Raw genomic sequence first — 21,927 nt, forward strand, 5'->3', positions numbered from 1 at the left:
TAAGAGGGGAGGAGCTATGTAGGCAGGGGTCTGGGGTCAAACAGGGCTTTGGTCCAAATCATAATTCAACCCCCAAACCATACAACTCTGTGAAAGTTTTTACATTTTTAAATCTCACTTCTCTTCTCTATTCAAAGAATTTATTAAGTCAACAATATGTATTACACAATATTAGTATGAGGATTAATTGAAAAAACTAATATAAAGCAATTTTCAGATTTTATGGATGATTGAGATTATTATCATAGTCTCAACATGCTCCCTTATTTTCTTACTAATATTTCCATGTCTTCTATGTGTTTTTAGCCTAGAGATAGAACATCACTATTTAAATTTATGTAAGTCATTATCTCTTTAACTGTCTCTAGATCCGGATCTAATATAAATATTTGAGAGTATGATTTTAATGACTAAAAATGTAATCATTTGAGTAAACATGAACCGACTGTGTTGTGCATAATGTATAAAAGAGACTTTGGTTTTCAATCTTTATCATTTCTAATTGGAATCATCTATTTAGAGTAATAAAATTTGTATAGTGATTTACAGTGAAAATTCAGAGTCATCTGCCTGGTGATAGATTTTAATCTTAAACTTAACATTTCTCTTCATTTAATAGAATATGGGAATTATATGAAATTATTAGTTTGGAGAATAATTAGCAAACATGAAAATGAAACAATGAAAATACTTTAACATATCTGGACAATAAACCATCTCTCTTTGCACTTGCAGCTAAGATCTGATTTAGACAATGGAAACAACTCTTTCCAGTACAAGCTTTTGGGACTTGGAGCTGGAAGTATTTTTGTCATTGATGAAAGAACAGGTGACATATATGCTGAACAGAAGCTTGATAGGGAGGAACGGTCCCTCTACACTCTCAGAGCCCAGGTAATCGACACCAATACTGGAAGGGCTGTGGAACCTGAGTCTGAGTTTGTCATCAGAGTGTCGGATATCAATGACAATGAACCAAAATTCCTAGATGAACCTTATGAGGCCATTGTACCAGAGATGTCTCCAGAAGGTATTGCATATTAATTTACATCAAAGATGTACCTGTTAACAATGAAAACAGATTTAAAATTTCAAGCATATGTTTTGAACATGAATTATTTAAAGTTCTACCTGGGTACTTCCTTCTGCAAATCTGTTAAGTAAAATATTTGAAAATTTTGACTATACACTAAAATTTTATAAGCAATGATGCTATTTATTAATAGGTAATTTGTCTTGTTAAAATACAATTTCAGTCTTCAATAAAAAAAGGTTAAACATGTTTGAGTGATACATGAAATTATTTAACTTGTTCGCTTATTAGTTTCTTCTATATAAAAATTTACTTTCCAAAATAAACTATACTTTTGCATCTCAAAAAAACATATAAGATCATCTCCATTTAAAAATAAGAGAAACAATTTTATAAGACCAAAAAAACCTATATTTATCCAAACAATTGATCATGAAAACTAAAAACATTTGAAGATCTCTGTGTAGCCACATCCATTTTTAATTTCTTTTTCAAACCCAATATCACTTTAATAAATACTTTAAGTATAAATACTTGTAAAGGAGAATGCTTTCCATGAGATATAATAATTGACTGCCTTGGAAATCAGAATTGTTTCCAATAGGGGAACAATTATCATATAATCATACAAAGTTATCCGCTCTTCCTTTGTTAGAAAATTGTAATAAAACAACAAATAGTATATACATTTTAATTCATAAAATGTATTTAATTGTGATAAACTTGAATTTATTTAAGTGTGATTTATTAATGATGATTTTTAAATTATGTTAAGGTGCTTTAAAACTGCCTTATCTGAACATTTGATTCATTATCCAGCATGTCTAAAAATGTAGATTCCATAATATACTTTCCTGATTCTTCACCTTTTAACAGCTAGCAATTTAAAGACCTATTTCTACATGTATTCAGAACATAGATTTTTAACAACAGCATAAATAAATTTAGCTGTGTAATATATATCAAGGCCAATTATCCTTAGATACAAGTGATGAATTAATATTGTCCTGTCTGATCACTAGGCAGTGATATATTTCCTTTTCTCCTTCCATCCTTATCCTCCTCCTCCTCCTTTTCGTCCTAGCTCTTTTCTTTTCCTTCTTCAACAAACATATATTATAGATCTAACATGTTCTAGGAATTTTTTGTGAGACTGGGGATTCGGTTGTAACGGAAATATATGAAGTAATTGCTAGTTAACAGAGCTTATATTTTAATTATAGTGCACAAACTGTAAGCAACTATTTTAAAGAAGCCAGGTAATATTTGACCTTATATGTTATTGAACTGTTAAGTATGAGAAAATATGATGATGGCTAATTGACTGGACAAAGTGGAGTCATTTAGGAGGTAATATTTAAAGAAAATGATCCAAAGGGGCCAGCCATGCCATGTTCTGGGAAAAAAAATTCCCATGGCACAGTGAGGAGAGGGCATGGCAATGGATGAGATCTCCTTGTTGAAGAATGTAGGTAGGGAAAAGGAAAACATCGGGGCTTCAGAACTGCTAGATATGAAGGAGTTGCCTGGTGAAGGAGAATCAGTGGAATCGGACAGTCCTGTAAGAAAAGAAAGACATGAGAAGCGATGTTGCAAAAGAAGAGATCCTCCAACTGCATGGAAGCTGCTGTGAGGTTGAATAAAACCAACATAGAAGAGTGATTTTTTTCCCCAAGCATTTGTACAAGTTTACATGTAAATTTACATACATAAAATAAGTTTTTGTAAGACGATATGTCTGATAAAGTGGGCAAAATCAAATATCATCTTAAGTTTATTTATAAAGTCCTTTGTAAAAACTACTTTAAGATTAAGAGGCTATTCAGAACAACAAAGTTGATTTAAATTTTGCATATTTGAGAAAATATCTCAAGGATAATATAGGAAAACAGCATCAACTGTCAGTGTAATGGATAGAATGCAGACGTTCTATATTATATATTTTGTTGTTATAAACTGTGCTTCCCAGGGGGCACTAGTGGTAAAGAACCTTCCTGCCAATGCTGGAGACATAAGAGACATAGGTTATTATATTACATGCGATGCTGTAAGTTTATTAAAGGAAAAAATAAACTGAGAAATTGCTCTTAATAAAATCTGAGAAAATGATTTTTTGTAATTATACTTTCTTCGTTTAACAAGATAGATAAAAATTGATTTAAGAGATCTTTAGACTTCAAGAGTCCAATCATTGGCTCTTCGCATTTACAATATTTTGGTCATCTGTGACCAAGCGGTGGTGACAGCTCAGAAATTCAGTGACCTTTGGCTCTTTCAGTTACCAAGCAAAGGTTTTCCGTCTCTCTGTTATACTTTCCTTGCTAATTGAACTTCAAGAATTTATTCAATTTAAGTTTTTAAGAGTTGCCATAAATTTCCCAATTCTAATTATAGGATGGTGTCATAAGATAGAATAATAGGAGTTAAGGGTGAGAAAATTCAGTGTACACATACACAGGTTTTGGGTTATTGCTCCTTCCCTTAGCACAAAATTTTCATGATCATTCTGCATTGTCACAGTGATTCTAAGCAGGTGATCAGCTATCCAGTTCTACCAAGGACCACCTTAGTCAAACATATATCTATCTATCTATCTATATATATATATAGGCAACTTGTACTGGAAGCATTTGTCACTGATTTTTAATTTAAAAAAATATTAATTCTTGCATTACAATAAGCCAGAGTGAATTTTGTAGACATCTACTGCTTTACTTCCAGTTTCTTTCATGATGTGTGAGACATACAGGCAGTGAATGCAGTTCTTTTTAAGACATGATTAAATTGAATGGGGGCTATATGATAAAACACAGTTAATCTAAGAAACTGATCAAATGATGCAAATGTGGATGAAGGATATCCTGACGATATACTTCAGGTTAAAATAGCCTGCATAAGATAACTTTCATTAATGTACATATAGGTCATTTATCCTTTAGAAATATATTTATTTCTAATATAATTTAGAGAGAATTTAATTCTTCACCTATTAATGTTGTCAGGTCAACATTATCAGTTTTAGTGAGAGTACATTAAAATGTTGATCAAATGAATAAATTGAGGCTAAAAAGGTTAGATTATATATATGACATATACTATGCTTCATACACTGATAGAGTGAGTAATACACATTAAAGGTGATACTCAACCACCAAGTGTCTGTTATCTATCTTTACTGGTAATACAAGGAAATGGACACTTTAAACAATCATTGATTATTTCCATGAAAGACACATCATTGGCTTCGTGGTGATTTTGTCAACTTTCTGTGTACTGCATAACATTCCTGACTGTGAGATCTTCATGACCCAGATAACCATGATGGTGTGATCACTCAACTAGAGCCAGACATCCTGGAATGCAAACTCAAGTTAGCCTTAGGAAGCATCACTATGAACACAGCTAGTAGAGGTGATGGAATTCCAGTAGATCTATCTCAAATCCTAAAAGATGATTCTGTGAAAGTGCTGCACCTAATAGGCCAGCAAATCTGGAAAATGTACCAGTGGCCACAGAACTGGAAAAGGTCAGTTTTCACTCCAATCCCAAAGAAAGGCAATGCTAAAGAATGTCAAACCACTACACAATTGCACTCATCTCACTCACTAGCAAAGTAATGCTCAAAATTCTCCAAGCCAGGATGCAACAGAATGTGAGTCATCAGCTTCCAGATGTTCAAGCTGGATTTAGAAAAGGCAGAGGAACCAGAGATCAAATTGCCAACATCCATTGGTCATCTCAAAGGCAAGAGAGTTCCAGAAAAACATCTACTTTTTCTTTATTGATTACACCAAAACCTTTTACTGTGTGGATCACAACAAACTGTGGAAGATTCTGCAAGAGATGGGAATACCAGACCACCTTACCTGCCTCCTGAGAATTCTGTATGCAGGTCAAGAAGCAACAGTTAGAACAGGACATGGAACAACAGACTGGTTCCAAATAGGGAAAGGAGTATGTCAAGGCTGTATATTGTCACCCTGCTTATTTAACTTACTGCAGAGTACATCATGCAAAATGCTGGGCTGGATGAAGCACAAGCTGGAATCAAGATTGCCGGGAGAAATATCAATAACCTCATATATTCAGATGACACCACCCTTATGGCAGAAAGCAAAGAAGAACTAAAGAGCCTCTTGATGAAAGTGAAAGAAGAGAGTGAAAAAGTTGGCTTAAAACTCAACATTCAGAAGATCATGGCATCTGGTCTCATCACTTCATGGCAAATAGATGGGGAAACAATACAAACAATAACAGACTGTATTTTGGGGGGCTACAAAATCACTGCAGATGGTGACTGCAGCCATGAAATTAAAAGACGCTTACTCCTTGGAAGGAAAGTTATTACCAACATAGAAAGCATGTTATAAAGCAGAGACATCACTTTGCCAACAAACGTCCGGCTAGTTAAAGCTATAGTTTTTCCAGTAGTCATGTATGGATGTGCAAGTTGGACTATAAAGAAAGCTGAGTGCCGAAGAATTGATGCTTTTGAACTGTGATGTTGGAGAAGACTCTTGAGAGTCCCTCGGACTGCAAGGAGATTCAACCAGCCAATTCTAAAGATCAGTCCTGAGTATTCATTGGAAGGACTGATGCTGAAGCTGAAATTGCAATACTTTGGCCACCTGATGTGAAGAACTGACTCATTGAAAAGACTCTGATGCTGGGGAAGATTGAAGGCAGGAGGAGAAGGGGACGACAGAGGATGAGACGGTTTGATGGCATCATCGACAGGATGGACATAAGTTTGAGTAAGCTCCAGGAGTTGGGGATGGACAGGAAAGCCTGGCGAGGTGCAGTCCATGGGGTCTCAAGGAGTTGGTCACGACTGAGCAACTGAACTGAACTGCGAGTCAATGTACAATTTCTCTTATATATGACAAGTCCTCACAAATAATATAAATATACAAAATATTATCAAATGGTTTGTATTTCTTAATTGCTTTGATGCATATTTATTATTACTGCTTATGTTAATTTAGTATTTTTGAAGATTTCTACAGTTTTTAAATTACTGATTAAGAATGTATACAGGCTTACTTCTCTCTACTGACTTTTTTTAGAGAAAACATTTATAAAGTATTTAGAGGTTTTAAAGTTGATTAATCTGTATTTAATGAAATGTTATGCCAATAAAACTGAAACAGGAGAAGAGAAAGACAGAAACTGAAGAAAATAAAATTAGATAATTAGAGCAATGTTAGAATTGACCATTCCTAAATTCCTTCTAAGTTTTATAGCTGATATTTACAAATTATGAGTAAGAAAAAGCAAGACTTTATGAAATTAAATTAATTTTAGAAGTTCTGCCTCAAATTTGTGTCATCTTAATTTATTTTACATTTATTATTTTCATGGTAATAACACAGAACATAGTGCTTCAAAAATGTGTGTTTCCAACAAGACTCATGATAGATTCCATATTTACAAAAAATCATTAGAAAGCACAATTAAATAAATATATTTAATTTAACCATTGATTTTAAACATACAAATATTTATTTCCCATGAATTTTATTGATTGTTACTAAATTAGATTAAGAATGCTTACCTTATCAAGCTGGTAGATTTTTACATTGCACTATAAAAGAAAATACATTAAAGTAGACATTTTGTTGAAGGAAATATTAGCCAAATAATTCTGCTTATCTTCAGCTTGACACTATGTCAAGATCATTTTAATAATCTTTATTAATATTTTTATTAAAATCTATAATTCTTTGAAAAACTGATTACAATATGGTTTTTGAAGAAAAACTGCTTTTAAATTTCCCTTTGATTACTCCACTAATAAAACATCTTTGAATAATCCTTAATTGTATATTTTAGTGGGTCACTTAATATTTAGGTTGCATTAGATCATGGATCTACACATTTAAAATTCTATATTGTATTTGGGAATAAGGGCTATTTTTTATAAAGTTATATTTTCTTGTCTAAACAAAAATATATTTGTTTCACAATCCAGAAAAAGGAGGGCTAGTCTTTCGTTGCATATCATCATCTTGCTTGCTAAAGGAAGAATATCTTAGAGAACTAGGACCCATTTTCAAAAAGACCAGAGGCTTAATTTCTTGTAACTATTCATGTTCTCTTCAGGAACGTTAGTCATCCAGGTGACAGCAAGTGACGCTGATGATCCTTCAAGTGGCAATAACGCTCGTCTCGTGTACAGCTTACTACAAGGCCAACCATATTTCTCCATTGAACCAACAACAGGTATTCCTAAATGAAATAACGTGCAATTCAACACGATTCTAAGTTGGCAAACATCAGAGCAAAAATTCCCTGCATACAAATGTGTTGTAAAGTGGAGCAAATATTTCCATAAACAAGGAGGTTGTAATGTAATCGTAAGCATTTAATTATTTTTAATTTTTTAGCTGATTTTTCTAAGGTTGGGAGATTAAGCTTTTCACATCCATACCACAGATTATTTGTGTATGGGTTATAAAGCATATCTAAGGTTTATTACAATTTAAAAATATGGGGAAAAGACATTTACAAACAATTGACAAAAAGTTGATACACAGAAAGCCTGCAAGCATATTAAAATTGTGCAGCCTTATTAGTCGTCATGGAAATGCAAATTAAAATCACAGAGTACCACCTGTACACCCAGCCAGAGTGAGGTTAATCCTGACTTTATGTCTGGGTGTGGAAACTTAAAATTAATAGCTCTGTGTTTTATGTACTTCTGATTTACATGAATATAGCATTTGGTTTTCCTATCCTTGCTTCTCCAATTTCTGTTAATCAATTGAATACTTTATAGAATAAATAAAGCAAAAATCTCTCTCTTTATATCTATTAAACACGTAAGAATTATATAACATTAGTTCATTCAACAAATATGACTTCTTTGGTCACTGCAAAGATTAAGTCCACATAGATATGATTATGGTCTCTAAAGGTGAAAAAAAGAAGTACCTAACTAACCACCCATAAATGTGGCAAGTGCCAAAAGCAGTAAAATTCTATGGTTGTTAATGAGACACTTATTATATCCATATTGATGACAAGAAAAGCTTTAAGCAATTAAAGTATGTGTTGGGTCTTTAAGCATTCTTTATTGATTCATTCACTCAGCAAATATTAAATGTCTTAGCCTTTATCAATCAGGTGTCTTGTGAGAATCAGATTCTGAAAAATATGATTTGAATGACTATATTCTTAATTCTCCCAGGATAATACCTAGTTTCTATTATCCTGAATGTATAAGTTAAAGTTATTATAATGCATGAAGTGAATGGATGCCTGAAGACATTAGGTTTTCATTCTCTTACACGATCTTGGTTGAGAAGGGCCAAATATGCAACAGGCGTTGTGTTTACAACATACTACATTTACAGCCGTACAGCACTGCAATATTAAAAAAAAATAATAAAAGGAAACAACAGGAATTCTTTTCTCTTGGAATTTAAATATAAATATTAAGCATTTGCATATTGATAAATACATGCATACCATTTGTGTATATCATGAAGTAAAATAAACAAGGTTCAATAGAAGAAAGTAAGCACTATGTCATATTGTCTGGCAAGGCAGAATACACTGAAAACAGGATGCTGAGCTGAGCCTGTGACCAAAGTGAGGAGTGGAAGGCATTCCAGGTTGTGGGAAATCCCTGAGAAGGGGAACTGTTGAAGCTCTTAGACTACCCAGGCACCAGGGTGAGGAAATACAAGGGGAGGAAGACAGAGTGGGTTGTCTGTGACGTAGGCGAGTGCCGGGTGGCACTCGACCTTCTCAGCCATTTCGAGCATTGTCCTTCCCCCCCAGTCCTCACTGGCTTCTGAAATATTATATATTGAGAAAATTTGCTAAAGCAATTAATTTCATTCGCAGAGGAGCCGTAGAGTGAGCAGCAAGGCAATTGAAAGCCAAAACACACAAGAGTTAAATTTTGGAGTGTGTAAGAGGATCTAGGAATATATTTAAATTTGTTCATTTTAAAGATGAGAAGAAAAGAAAATGAAGTAGGCAATGTTAGTTGAAGCCTCTACACATGGGAAGTGAAGGCCTTTGTGTTCCTCTCAGTCTCCACACCTTTGGATATATAATTCAAAAACTCTAATACTATTCACCTTTGCTAACATCAAATACAATTCTCCACTGAGTCACACCTAGGGAAGACAGTAGCAGCATCTGTTTCATAATATTCTATTGTTTCCATATTGATTACACATACTAGAATACAATTGTGAAACACCAGTCCACAGTTAAAATATCATCATAGTGAAGTCCAATTTATCCTTCTTTTATTTTTGTTCAGGTATCACAGTTTTTAATCAATACCTTTGCCCAGACGTTGTTGAATAGCCATTCTCTTTCTTATATTTGTGTTATGTGTTACCCAAATCTTTACGATTGCATTTCTCCCACCTATTCACCACCTTAAGTTTCTCCTAGGTTTTTTCAATGATGATTAACTTTTTAATAAATAATTTTATAGAAAGTGGACACTTAATACGACAATTTCATGGTCCAGTGTGGGTTTGAATATCTCTGTTGGTAGATTATGAGTAACTGTGAATTGAAGATCAGCCCTTCTTCATATGTTATGACTCTAAATAAATTTTAAACCACAGGTGCACAGTATTTTTTGCATAAATTTAGCTTTTTAATTTACACACATATCCATAATAAACCAACTTCTTCCAAGTTTAGGGAAACAGTTAATTGTAGCACCCTAGTTTTAGGTCAGAGAAGCAAAGCAGAAAAATAAGACTTTCTTCTTCTCTCTCTGTGGTTTATCTTAGCATAGTGTTTTACTAAGGATTTACTACTATTAGTATTGTGATGACTACTCTAAACTCTAGGTAGAGTTGGTGATTAGTTTATTGTCATACTTTTATCTCCAGGGCACCATCTGGCACATTGTAATGATTCAAAAGGTGTCAAACAAGTGATTTTATGTTTAAATTCTTAAGAAATTAACTAGGGAGATGCCATGGTTAATCATGAAATAATAATTGTAGTTTGTTACATTTTTAAAGGAAAAATAAGAATATCTTCTAAAATGGATAGAGAACTGCAAGATGAGTATTGGGTGATTATTCAAGCCAAAGACATGATTGGTCTGCCTGGAGCACTGTCTGGAACTACAAGTGTATTGGTCAAACTTTCTGATGTCAATGACAATAAACCTATATTTAAAGACAGTAAGTAAGAAGTACCCTAACAAACGATTTTTGAAAGTATGGGAAACAGCATAGGCTGAGTCTTGATTTGCCAATGTGTACCCTAACAAATGATTTTTGAAAGTATGGGAAACAGCATAGGCTAAGTCTTGATTTGCCAATGTGTTAAAGCATCTTCTTTCAGATTTAGGATCCTGTGGCTCTCTCCTCAAGAGTAATGTGTTGGCAATTTTTAATTTGTGCCAATCAAGTAAATGATTCTTTTAACTTCCGCACATTGATAGATACACGGTAGCACACTCAAACTCTTGCTTCCTGCAAACAGCAAAATATTACCTTTAAAGTAACATTTCTCCCACTTAAAAAAAAGAGAAAGATCTCACAAGGCACTCTGTGTAGTGACTCGCAATGTGCTTCTAAGGAAATCAAGAATCCCTTTAAAGGAAAATTATATTGAATCTACCCCTTTTTTATTAATTCTAAGATTTATTCTTTAGGATATTATCATTCCTGATGATTTTTTACATTTCAGCATAAATTACAAATGATATATGAGTGACTAATTTTTAATAAGTTTTATGCAAGCTATTTCAGAAAAGTAAAGAAAGAAAGCTTATTTATTTTTATTTGTGTCAATGTATTTCAAATGTAACTGCCATTATTTTTTTTCAATAAAAAGAAAAGAGTCATCTGACACCAGCATGGTTTGTCACAACCAACTATTGTGGCTCCATCATTTTTTTCTTTTTAAAATTATTTTACTCATGTATATTTTGGGCTTCCCTGGTGGCTCAGACAGTAAAGAATCCACTTGCAATGCAGGAGGCCTGAGTTCAGTCCCTGAGTTAAGACAATCTCCTGGAGAAGGGAATGGCTACCCACTCCAGTATTCTGTACTGAAGAATTCCATGGACAGACGAGCCTGGTGGGTTACAGTCCATGGGGTCGTGAAGAGCTGGACTTGACTCAGTGGCTTTCACTTTCATAATTGATTCACAATGTTGTGTTAATATCTACTATACAGCAGAGTGATTCAGTTATACACATATATACATTCTTTTTCATCTTATTTTCCTTTATTATTTATCACAGGGTATTGGATACAGTTCCCTGTGTTTTACAGTAGGATTTGTTTAACCATTCTCTGTATAGCAGTTTTCATCTGTTAGTTCTAAACTTCTAATCCATCCTTTCCCCGACTCCCCATCTCACTTGGCAACCACAAGTCTGTTCTCTGTATCAGTAAGTCTGTTTTTGTTTTGTTCAGTTCAGTTCAGTACAGTCGCTCAGTCGTGTCTGACTCTTTGCAACCCCATTAATCGCAGCATGCCAGGCCTCCCTGTCTACCACCAACTCCCAGAGTTTACTCAAACTCATGCCCATCGAGTCAGTGATGCCATCCAGCCATCTCATCCTCTATCGTCCCCTTCTCCTCCTGCCCCCAATCCCTCCCAGCATCAGGGTCCTTTCCAATGAGTCAACTCTTCGCATGAGATGGCCAAGTATCGGAGTTTCAGCTTCAGCATCAGTCAAAGTTCATTTGTGTCATATTTTAGATTCCACATATAAGTTACAGCATATGGCATTTGTCTTTCTCTTCCCAACATACTTCACTTAGTATAATAATCTGTAGGTCCATACGTGTTGCTGCAGATGTTCTTATTTCATTCTATTTTATGGCTGCATACTTCCGCATCTTTCTATTTCATTTCAACTGTGATTAATGCAATCCAAGTTCATATTCTCAAAAATCAAACTGCTACACTTAGAACTCAACTATTTGCTTTTAGACTCTACTTTCTTCAATTCATGTTTATATTTCTTGGTAATTTTAGGTATCAGAGAATGCCTGAGTAAAATTGAAAGACTTTTTATCAAATATAATTTGGCATTGTTGAAGAACACAATAGAAGATAAATCCATGAATATTGAGAAGCTATGAGTATGAATGGGCTTCCCTGGGGCTCAGACAGTAAAGAAGCTGCCTGCAACGCAAGAAACCTGGGTTTCATCCTTGGGTCAGGAAGATCCCCTGGAGAAGGGAATGTTTACCCATTCTCCCTGGAGAATCCCAAGGACAGAGGAACCTGGCAGGCTATAGCCCATGGCGTCACAAAGAGTTGGACATGATTGACTGACTCACATACACACACACATGAATATGTATAGAAATTTGGAAATTATGTGTAGTGGTGAAAGAACTTTCTAAGATATATTTAAAGAGAAAATAATAAATACTCAAAAAGATATGAGGGAAATGTTTAGACTGCGAAATATAAAGGGAGAGAGAGGTGTATTTAGAGTAAGCAATTAGTGAAAAGAGTGGGTAGGTTTTTTTTCTGACAGCGCATTAAATAAAGGCAGGGTGCTATATTTGTAAGTTCTTTATGTTAATTATCTATGCAAAATATCCTGAATTTTGTTTTTGAAGGTTTATATCGCTTGACTGTCTCTGAATCTGCACCTGTTGGGACGTCTATAGGAAAAATCATGGCATATGATAGTGACATAGGAGAGAATGCAGAAATGGACTACAGCATCGAAGACGATTCAAGAACATTTGACGTCATTACCAATAATGAGACCCAAGAAGGAATAATTATACTAAAAAAGGTAGGTGCATTAAAGTTGTTTCTTTTGCATAATAATGCAAAATCAAATCAGAAATACATATAATTATTTTGTGTAACCAGTTAGTGTTTGTTTCAATTAAGTAATTAAATTAAGACTCAGTGATTTACAGTTTACAGAACAAAGGAAAGATATGTGCACTTTTAAAAAAATTCTAAGATGTTTCATTTTTTAGAATATTAACATATATGATTATTGTCTACATTTTAGCATAAATTACAAATCATACTTTAAAACTAGCTAATTATCAGTTTTGTGCAAGCTACTTCTGAATAAATTTTTTTAAAAGTTCAGTTACTTATATTTCCATTGATATATTTCAGATATAACTGAGGAGAGAGTTACTACAGAGCTCCTTGAATTACACTGTAGGAGAGGTTTTGAAAAAGATTTTAAAGAGGACAAATTTAAAGATTTTAAGAGGACAAACTTTTCAAAAATATCTTAAATAACAGGAAATTAATTCTCAACTCCCTATTTATACTCAGAAAAGTATAGTTTTAATCCTAAAAAAGAAACTAATTATTAACCAAATACATTTTGTAATAGATGTAAATAACAAAATACACATAACATAGGGATTTTCTCCACAACTACTAAGTATTTAATGACAATCTCATAGGGATCCAAGAACATAAGTAGTAAAAACCTAACTGGAAAGCACCTGAGACTTAATTTAACAACAAAACCTTTCTTTTCCCCTAAGTAATTCCTTGGGTTTTCTGTGTATACTGTATTACTTTGCAGAAAGTGAACTTTGAGGACCAGAACCACTATCGTATTAGAGCAAAAGTTAAAAACCCCCAAGTTGATGAGCAGCTCAGGGCATACCACACTGAAGCTTCCACCACTGTCATCAAGATCCAGGTGGAAGATGTTGATGAGCCTCCTGCTTTCCTCCTCCCATATTACATCTTTGAAATCTTTGAAGAATGCCCTCATGGATCCTCTGTAGGCACGGTCTCTGCCACTGATCCTGATCAGAGGAAATCTCCTATTGGGTATGTCTGGAAGCCCAGCTTCGCATTGATAAATGAGGGAACACAGATTAGCTTGAAAATAAAATTTTTTATAAGTGGAACAAGGATATATCTAGACCTATATTTCTCTCTATGGTCACTTATAAAATTTGCAACAGTTTAAGGAAGTCAAAACAGGAAACCTCACTATTGGTTAAGCTGCAAATAAATAAGCACTTGCAAATGTGAACAAGAGAGAGGCGGTGCACAGAAATTCAGTGCAATCAACTCTATTAATTGGGATGGGGATGTGAGGGAAAAGAAACCCTTGATTATGCCAAGTCAGAGCAGAAACAAAGTTGATGACAATGTGGTTCATACAAATAGTATTTGATTAAGTTAAAGTAAAAGTCGTTCAGTCATGTCTGACACTTTGCGACCCCATGGACTTTTATACAGTCCATGGTACTCTCCAGGCCAGAATACTGGAGTGGGTAGCCTTTCCCTTCTCCACGGGATCTTCCCAGCCCAGGGGTTGAACCCAGGTCTCCCGCATTGTCAGCTATTCTTTACCATTTGAGCCACCAGGGAATGATATTCAAAAGTTAACCAAGCTTTTACAAGGTAACTTTAAAGGCACACAAATGAGTCCAATCAGTTAGAAATAAGTTTTTGTGTTGCAATTAAACTATATTTACCATCCATTTAATTAGTCTGTTACATTCATGTAATATATTTTCTCCTTGTTTTTTAAAAAATTATTCTCCTTGTAGTCCTCATTAAAGATAAAAGCAAAAGCTGTTACTACATTTGACTGTTGTCACATTTTTCTCATGTATGTTACATAATATTTCACATATAATCATCTAACTTTAATGCTTGTGTATTGTTTTTTTTATGCCATATTTTTAGCTATGTTTTTACTCATCATTATCTCTGATAGCTCAGTTGGTACAGAATCTGTCTGCAATGCAGGAGATCCTGGTTCGATTCCTAAGTCAGGAAGATCTGCTGGAGAAGGGATAGGCTACCCACTCCAGTATCTTGAGCTTCCCTGGTGTTTCAGGCAGTAAAGAATCCTCCCTCAATGTGGGAGACCTGGGTTTGATCCCTGGGTTAGGAAGACCCCCTGGAGAAGGAAGAAGCTACCTACTCCAGTATTCTGGCCTGGAGAATTCCATGGACAGAAGAGCCTGGCAGGCTACAGTCCATGGAGTTGCAAAGAGTTTGACATGGACTGAGCGACTTACACTTTCATAAATCATTCATCATTCATTGCCTTATTTACACAACTGAGATTAGATACTTAAATTGTTTCTACAATGTGTCATTATAAATGATGACATAATGAAAACTTTAATCATGAAAGCATTTGTTAAGTTATGTGTTCTTTAGTATTGTCAGAAAAACAAGCAGTTTAACAGACATGCTATTTAAAATATAAACAACATACTGTGCTTTGATTATATACACACACACGTATATTGGAAGTCTTCCCTAGTGGCTCAGACAATAAAGAATTTGCCTGCAATCCAGGAGACCCAGGTTGGATCCCTGGGTTGGGAAGATCCCCTGGAGAAGAAAATGGCAGCCCACTCCAGTATTCTTGCCTGGAGAATCCCGTGGACAGAGGAGTCTGGCAGGCTACCGTCCATGGAGTGGAGTCACAAAGAGTCCAACATGACTGAACAACTCACACAAGCACACATATACTACATATATACTTATATTCATTACTAAATTTACTGCTAATAAATAGGAGCTATATCTACATGTTAGAAGGCAGCATTTTGTGATTAGGAGTTTCAGTGGGAAACTGGAGCATTGTCTGTCTTTAAAATTTAAATAACCTTCTTCTTTGTATCAGTTGCCCTTCCAAAGAGCAAAGCAATACCCAGCATCTTAGTATATGGAAGCCTGTATAATTCTCTGGACTATAAATATGGAAAATAGATGAATAAGGGAAGGTGGTGGAGGAAAACGTGTATTAATAGTTGTCTTAAGGAGTTTAGTGTGCTGGGAGTTAGGACCTCGAAATGATCTGTAATAAAAACTCCATCGTAAAGTTATAAGAAACTGCATAAGAAGTCTTCCCGAAATTTTTCATCTTATCCCTATTCTCTATATTACTGCATTGTTTAGATGACAGATAGAAGGGATGAATATTTTTGCCACTACTGTGGATGATTCATTCCTTGGACATTGTTAAAATTTCCTTTCTAACTAAATCTAGAGTCAAATCTTGTAATTTTTATAAATATGGGAATGGCAGCAAAATCTTTTCTGTCCTAAAAAGAAGAGCAAGTAAATTTAAGCAAAAAAAAAAAAAAAAAAGAAAGAAAGAAAATTAAAAACTTTAGAGTAGAAACAGTGAAATTGAAAATAGAGATATACAATGGAATAATAGCTGGTTCTTCCAAAACACCAGTAGAAATTATCCTTCTAACCAGACTACCAAGGGGAAAAACAGAAGAGACAAAAGTTACCATTATCAGAAATGAAGGAGGGAATGCAGTTGTTGAACCTGTAGACATTAAACAGTATGTTTTATTATAAGTATTATATTATTATTATTATAAGGAGTATTATATTATAATTATTATAAGTATTTTAAGGAGATACTGAGTATTTAAGGAGATACTGAGTATTATATTATTATAATATATTATAGTATTATATTATTAGGAGATACTGAGTATCTCCTATATTATTATAGTATTATATATATTATATTAAGTATTATAAGGAGATACTGAGAACAACTCTATGTCTATGAATTCAGACCAATTACTTGAAAGAGAAAAACTGCCTGCATTCACAGCAAAAGATAAATAATCTGAGTAGTCAGGCTTGTGAGAAACAGTCTAGCTCACAAGCTGGAAGCAAGTTTGTGTTTCATTCAAGAATGACAAGGATTTCTTTCACCAGGGGAAGAAGCTGCCTTTAAACATCTTTCACCTGAATCACAGACTTAGGGAACAGACTTGTAGTTGCCAGGGGGATAGCTGGAGGAAAGGGATAGTTAGGGAGTTTGGGATGCACATGTACACACTTCTATATTTAAAGTGTATAACCAACAAGGAGCTGGTGTATAGCACCACTGTCCATGGGATTCTCCAGGCAAGAATACTGGAGTAGGTTGCCATTTCCTTCCCCAGGGAATCTTCCCAACCCAGGGATTGAACCCAGGTCTCCTGCACTGGAGGCAGATTCTTTACTGACAGAGCCACCACGGAAGCCCCATAGCACAGGGAACCCTGCTCAATGTTATGTGACAGCCTGTATGGGAGGGGGGTTTGGGGGAGCAAGGGTACATGCATATATATGGCCGAATCATTTCCCTCTTCACCTGAAATTATCACAACATTCTTTGTTAATTGGCTATACTCCAATACAAAGTTAAAAGTTTTTTAAAAAAACCAAATCCTCTATTACTTGTGCATAAAAGCACACTTAAAAGCATCCTTGAAAGATCTGGTGGAGTTGCACCTACTTGGGAAGATTTAGCCTTTGTTATGGGCTTGGCTTTTATGTGTCTGTTCTTCTTCTGGGAGATGGGAAGAGTACTTTTGTAGAGGTGTATGAAGATTAAGAACAGACTATAAAGGCATACTTATATGCATGGAGAAATCATTTGTTTATATCTTTCTGTCAGGAGCCCTTAGCAGTGAGAAAACATTGAATAACCACATTCTCTTCACTCAGCACTTTTAGTGGAATGAAGAGTCTTTAAAAAGGAATTGCAAAGCAAACCAAAGATTAATCTGAACATCTAAACTTTACGTTTTAGGCTTTTTAGTCCATGCTCTTTCTAATATGTATTACACACTTATTTCTTAAATGGTGAAGTGAAGTAAGTGAAAGCCGCTCAGTCATGTCTGACTCTTTGTGGTGCTGGAGAAGACTGTTGAGAGTCCCTTGGACTGCAAGGGGATCAAACCAGTCAATCCTAAAGGAAATCAACCCTGAATATTCATTGGAAGGACTGATGCTGAAACTGAAACTCCAATATGTTGGCCACCCGATACAAAGAGCCGACTCATTAGAAAAGACCCTGAAGCTGGGAAAGATTGAAGTCAGGAGAAGGGGATGACAGAGGATAAGATGGTTGAATGGCATTAGCGATTTAGTGGACATGAGTTTGAGCAAGTTCTGGGAAATGGTGAAGGATAGGGAAGCCTGGCATGCTGCCGTTCATGGGGTCACAAAGAGTCAAACACAACTGAGCAACTGAACAACTGTTTCATTTTGCCAAAAAAATCTAAGTAGGAAATGTGACCACTTGTGGATATGTAAGCAAATTGCTTATAAAGATTTAACAATAAGCAGAGTTAAAACTGAATTTCCTTAAAGCTTAATTCTCTGTAGTTTCTATTTTAATCTCCCCCTGAACACCAACCTACAAATTAGTGTGATATTTTTAGGGATCTGTCAATTCAAAATTAAAATATTCTCATCTACTGCCACAGAACATGGCAAACCTCACTGATGTCTCATCAAAGTCTTCAGGAATATATATGCAGTTAGAAGCCATCATTGAACTCTAGTTATTACTCTTCTTTAATTTTTATTATTAATCATTTGCAAGCAGATAAGACATGCTGAGTATTTCAAAGACTTCTTTCATTGTGGAATTTGAGATAATTTCCCAGGCTTTTGCATGAGAGAATGTTATTATCTGACTTCTTTCCAATAATGACCTAATATACCTACTATCTTTACTTCCTCTCTTTTAGGATATGCATACACGTATAACATATAGTTTATTTTTATTAGGACTTCCCTGGTGGCTCACTTGGTAAAGAATCTGCCTGCAATGCAGGAGACCACCTTCCTGAAAGAGACCAGGGTTCGATTCCTGGGTTGGGAAGATCCCCTGGAGAAGGGAATGGCAACCCACTTCAGTATTCTTACCTGGAAAATCCCATGGACAGTGGGCTACAGTCCATGAGAGTCATAAGAATCATACATGACTTAGGGAAAACACTATCAAGTTATTCCCTTTAAACAGAAAAAAAGAACATTTCTCATATGTCAAAAATCAAGTAATTATAATGTGATGCACAGATTTAGAAAGCAGCTATGTGGTACAAGAAGGAGACTCAGCAGCCTACAGTGAGGATTTGTGTTACATTGTCTCAAAGAGGGGAAAAATGTATTACAAGCTTTAATCTTTACCTGCATTTATTTGTACTTCTCTTCATTTTGCAAAAGACATTTTGCCATTTCTTTTTAACCAAGTCATTTACTTGTTAAAATTCTCTCTTGGGAATGAGAGTGAGTGGTGTGTCCAGATTTGGCAGACATCATTTGAAAATTAGAGTTTTTTCAGGTTTTTCTCCTCTGTCTCCATTGAGTTGAATATACATGTAGAAATTACTTTTTTGAAATTTTTCAGCATTATACTAGCTCTCTAGAATGTAGATTTGATATCCTTTTGCTTAAAAAAAACAATGTGTAGTCTTTAAAGTATGTTGTACAGAGAAAATAATACTTCTAAGAAATTATTTGTGTCTGTGTGTGCAGATACTCTATTGCCAGAAGCGAGGTGTTCAGTGTTGATGACAATGGCACAATCTTTACAACTAACCGACTTGATCGAGAGACTAGTGCTTGGTACAACCTAAGTGTTACAGCCACGGAAAAATGTAAGTATTCATTTGAGAACCATATATTGGTTCACTGTATTTTTTAACACATCCAATAATCTCTAAACATAGGGACAAAAGGTAGGTTAAAGTGTTGCTGAAATTAGAATTAAACACTATTTTATATATCAATTCATGCAAGTGTATATAATTTATTATTTAAAAGTTAACAGCTTGTTCATTCTTACCACAGCTTATTTATATACTTACCACAAAATATCTCTATTTTATTATGGCAATACATAACATTTAATACAAGAAATGAATCATAGAAAATTCAGAAAAACATAAGAAATAAATCCAAGTCACTTGAAATTCTAAAATCTTTAATTAATTTTAGGCTCTTACAATACATTTTAAATCATTTTTTTTAAACATTGAATATAAATTTCGCAAGTTTTTTTTCAAATTGGACATGTAAAATATTGCCCAGCGAAATGTGTCCAAATAAAATTCATGATGCTGTGCTAATGGTCACGTCTTCAATAATCAGTAGTGACTAGGTATTTTTCCATTTTCAGGTTTCAAAACATAGATAAAATTATCCAGTTTACCAGTTAATGTCTTCAAAATTTTAATTAATCAGTTATTAAATTAATCAAGCTCAAAAGAATAGAAAGAACACAATGGAAAAGACTATCAAAATCATCACTATTGTAGTCATGGATTTTGTATAATACAGTAAAGGATTCAGTTTGTGAATTTGAAATGTATCAGAATGCATCCTTTCCAAACTGATTTTACATAGAATTTTAATAATCATGTTTACCTTCTTGGCTTGCTCTTTGAAAGTCTTTAAACACATATCTTACTCCTCACTTTATTGAGAAGTTTGCTGATGAAATGCTGGAATGGAAATCATCTCTTGTGTATTTTGTTATACACTGAGTGGCTCTTTGGCACCCAGGAAGATTGGGTCTGAGTCTTGAATTTTCTGTTTAACTAAACACTAAACGAATGGGAGCAAATGTTGCAAGGGAATAAATGTCTGCTTCACAGAAGAAATGCCAAAGCTTTTGGTGTCAGAAATCACAAGAATGTTTAGCCTAAAATCAAGAAGCTTTTATTCACTGGATATTTTGGAAGAAAAAATTTATCACTGTTTACAAAGCTATTAAAAAAAGAATTCAAATTAATTCAAAGGATGAGTGAACATCTTTGAAAAATGTGTTTCTCAATGAAGTAGTTTTCAACTGTTAATGTTTTAATGAAATTTATGTAAATAATTTATGTAATTTTATGTAAATAATTTAAAATATGTTTTAATGAATTTATGTAAATAATTATCCACTGTAATCTTATTTTATATATAAGAACTTAACTTATTTTATATATAAGAACATTTCATTAACTTCTATTAAATTAGAAGTACCACAATTTATGTTATTAAAAAGCAGTGTCTTTAAAATTGATTATGTGTATTCTAAGACACAAATATTGTAAAAAAAATTATAAAACAAAATTTATAAATAAAAGAAGACTAAAAATATGATTAAGGAAAAAATTCCTGAGAAAACAAACTGAAAATAAACAATATATTTATATTACATGAAATTTATTACTGAGAAGTTAATCACTGTTCCAGAAATAAGTGATTAGAAATGTTATCAAGTTTAGAAATTACATAGCTATTGCTGATCTGCTTCTTCTGCTATAAAGTCCATTTTCTTAGAGTAAAAAAAATTATTTTAAACTCATCTTTGAATATATATTTTGTAAAATGTCTGTTTCATTTTAAGGGAACTTGCTTAGCAAGAACTTATGTAACACCAAGCATCCAATTTTCATGTATTTTTTCCCTCTATCTCTTGATTCATTTTAATCCACATTATTAAACTCACTTTAGAACAATTTTGGAGAAAATAATTGTAAGTGCCAATTTTTTATGGTAATATTGACATCAAAAATAATTTTTGACCCATTTAAGTCACTTAAGACATATTAATATAAACAAAACACTCAAATAGTGGAAAACAGAGCTTCATATAAAATTGTTACATAAAGCACTTGTTGCATGCATTATCTGGAAGGCCGTGACATGTCAGTTGTGCTGATTATAGGAAAGACATGTTCCAAATTAACATGTGTTTTCCTGGCAAACGAAGTCCACTGTGTGCTTAGTCTTTTTCCTGGAAAGTTTCCCAAATTAAGCACCAAGCTATTCATCAACATGCCAGCTAAGTGAGCTGTCGGGGGAGTTTGCAATTTCCTCAGCTGTGTCTCACCAACAGCAGAACTTTGAAGCAATGGACAGACCATTGTTACAGCTCAGTATATTTTGGCAAGCAAAGGAAAATACATCCTCAAGCAAGGAGTGAGGGTGGGTCAACCCAAAAGACGCAAAGAGAAGAGAAGCCCCCGGCTCAATTTTGGCTCCTCTTTTTTTATTGCGCTAGCCAGGAGGGCTATTTGTTTTACCTGGGGTTCTCACTCCGGTCCTGAGACCTTCCTTTGTTCTATTTTCATGGGTTTTTCCCCTTTTTCTTCTTTTAGCCACTGCCATTCTGGAC

At 34.2% G+C, this 21,927-nt stretch overlaps 1 protein-coding gene across 1 annotated transcript in view; it reads left to right on the forward strand.

Annotated features, from left to right (window-relative positions):
* The window catches only part of CDH19 (cadherin 19), a 71,304-nt gene that overhangs the window by 26,088 nt on the left and 23,289 nt on the right, over window positions 1-21,927 (forward strand). Inside the window, exons 3-8 of the mRNA XM_065935115.1 lie at window positions 736-1,030; window positions 7,136-7,255; window positions 10,036-10,200; window positions 12,611-12,792; window positions 13,558-13,811; window positions 19,296-19,417. Coding sequence (XP_065791187.1) covers window positions 736-1,030; window positions 7,136-7,255; window positions 10,036-10,200; window positions 12,611-12,792; window positions 13,558-13,811; window positions 19,296-19,417 — 1,138 coding nt within the window. The remainder of the gene's footprint in view (window positions 1-735; window positions 1,031-7,135; window positions 7,256-10,035; window positions 10,201-12,610; window positions 12,793-13,557; window positions 13,812-19,295; window positions 19,418-21,927) is intronic.

This window comes from Muntiacus reevesi, chromosome 4, assembly GCF_963930625.1.
Source record: "Muntiacus reevesi chromosome 4, mMunRee1.1, whole genome shotgun sequence".
NCBI classification, from domain to species: domain Eukaryota; kingdom Metazoa; phylum Chordata; class Mammalia; order Artiodactyla; family Cervidae; genus Muntiacus; species Muntiacus reevesi.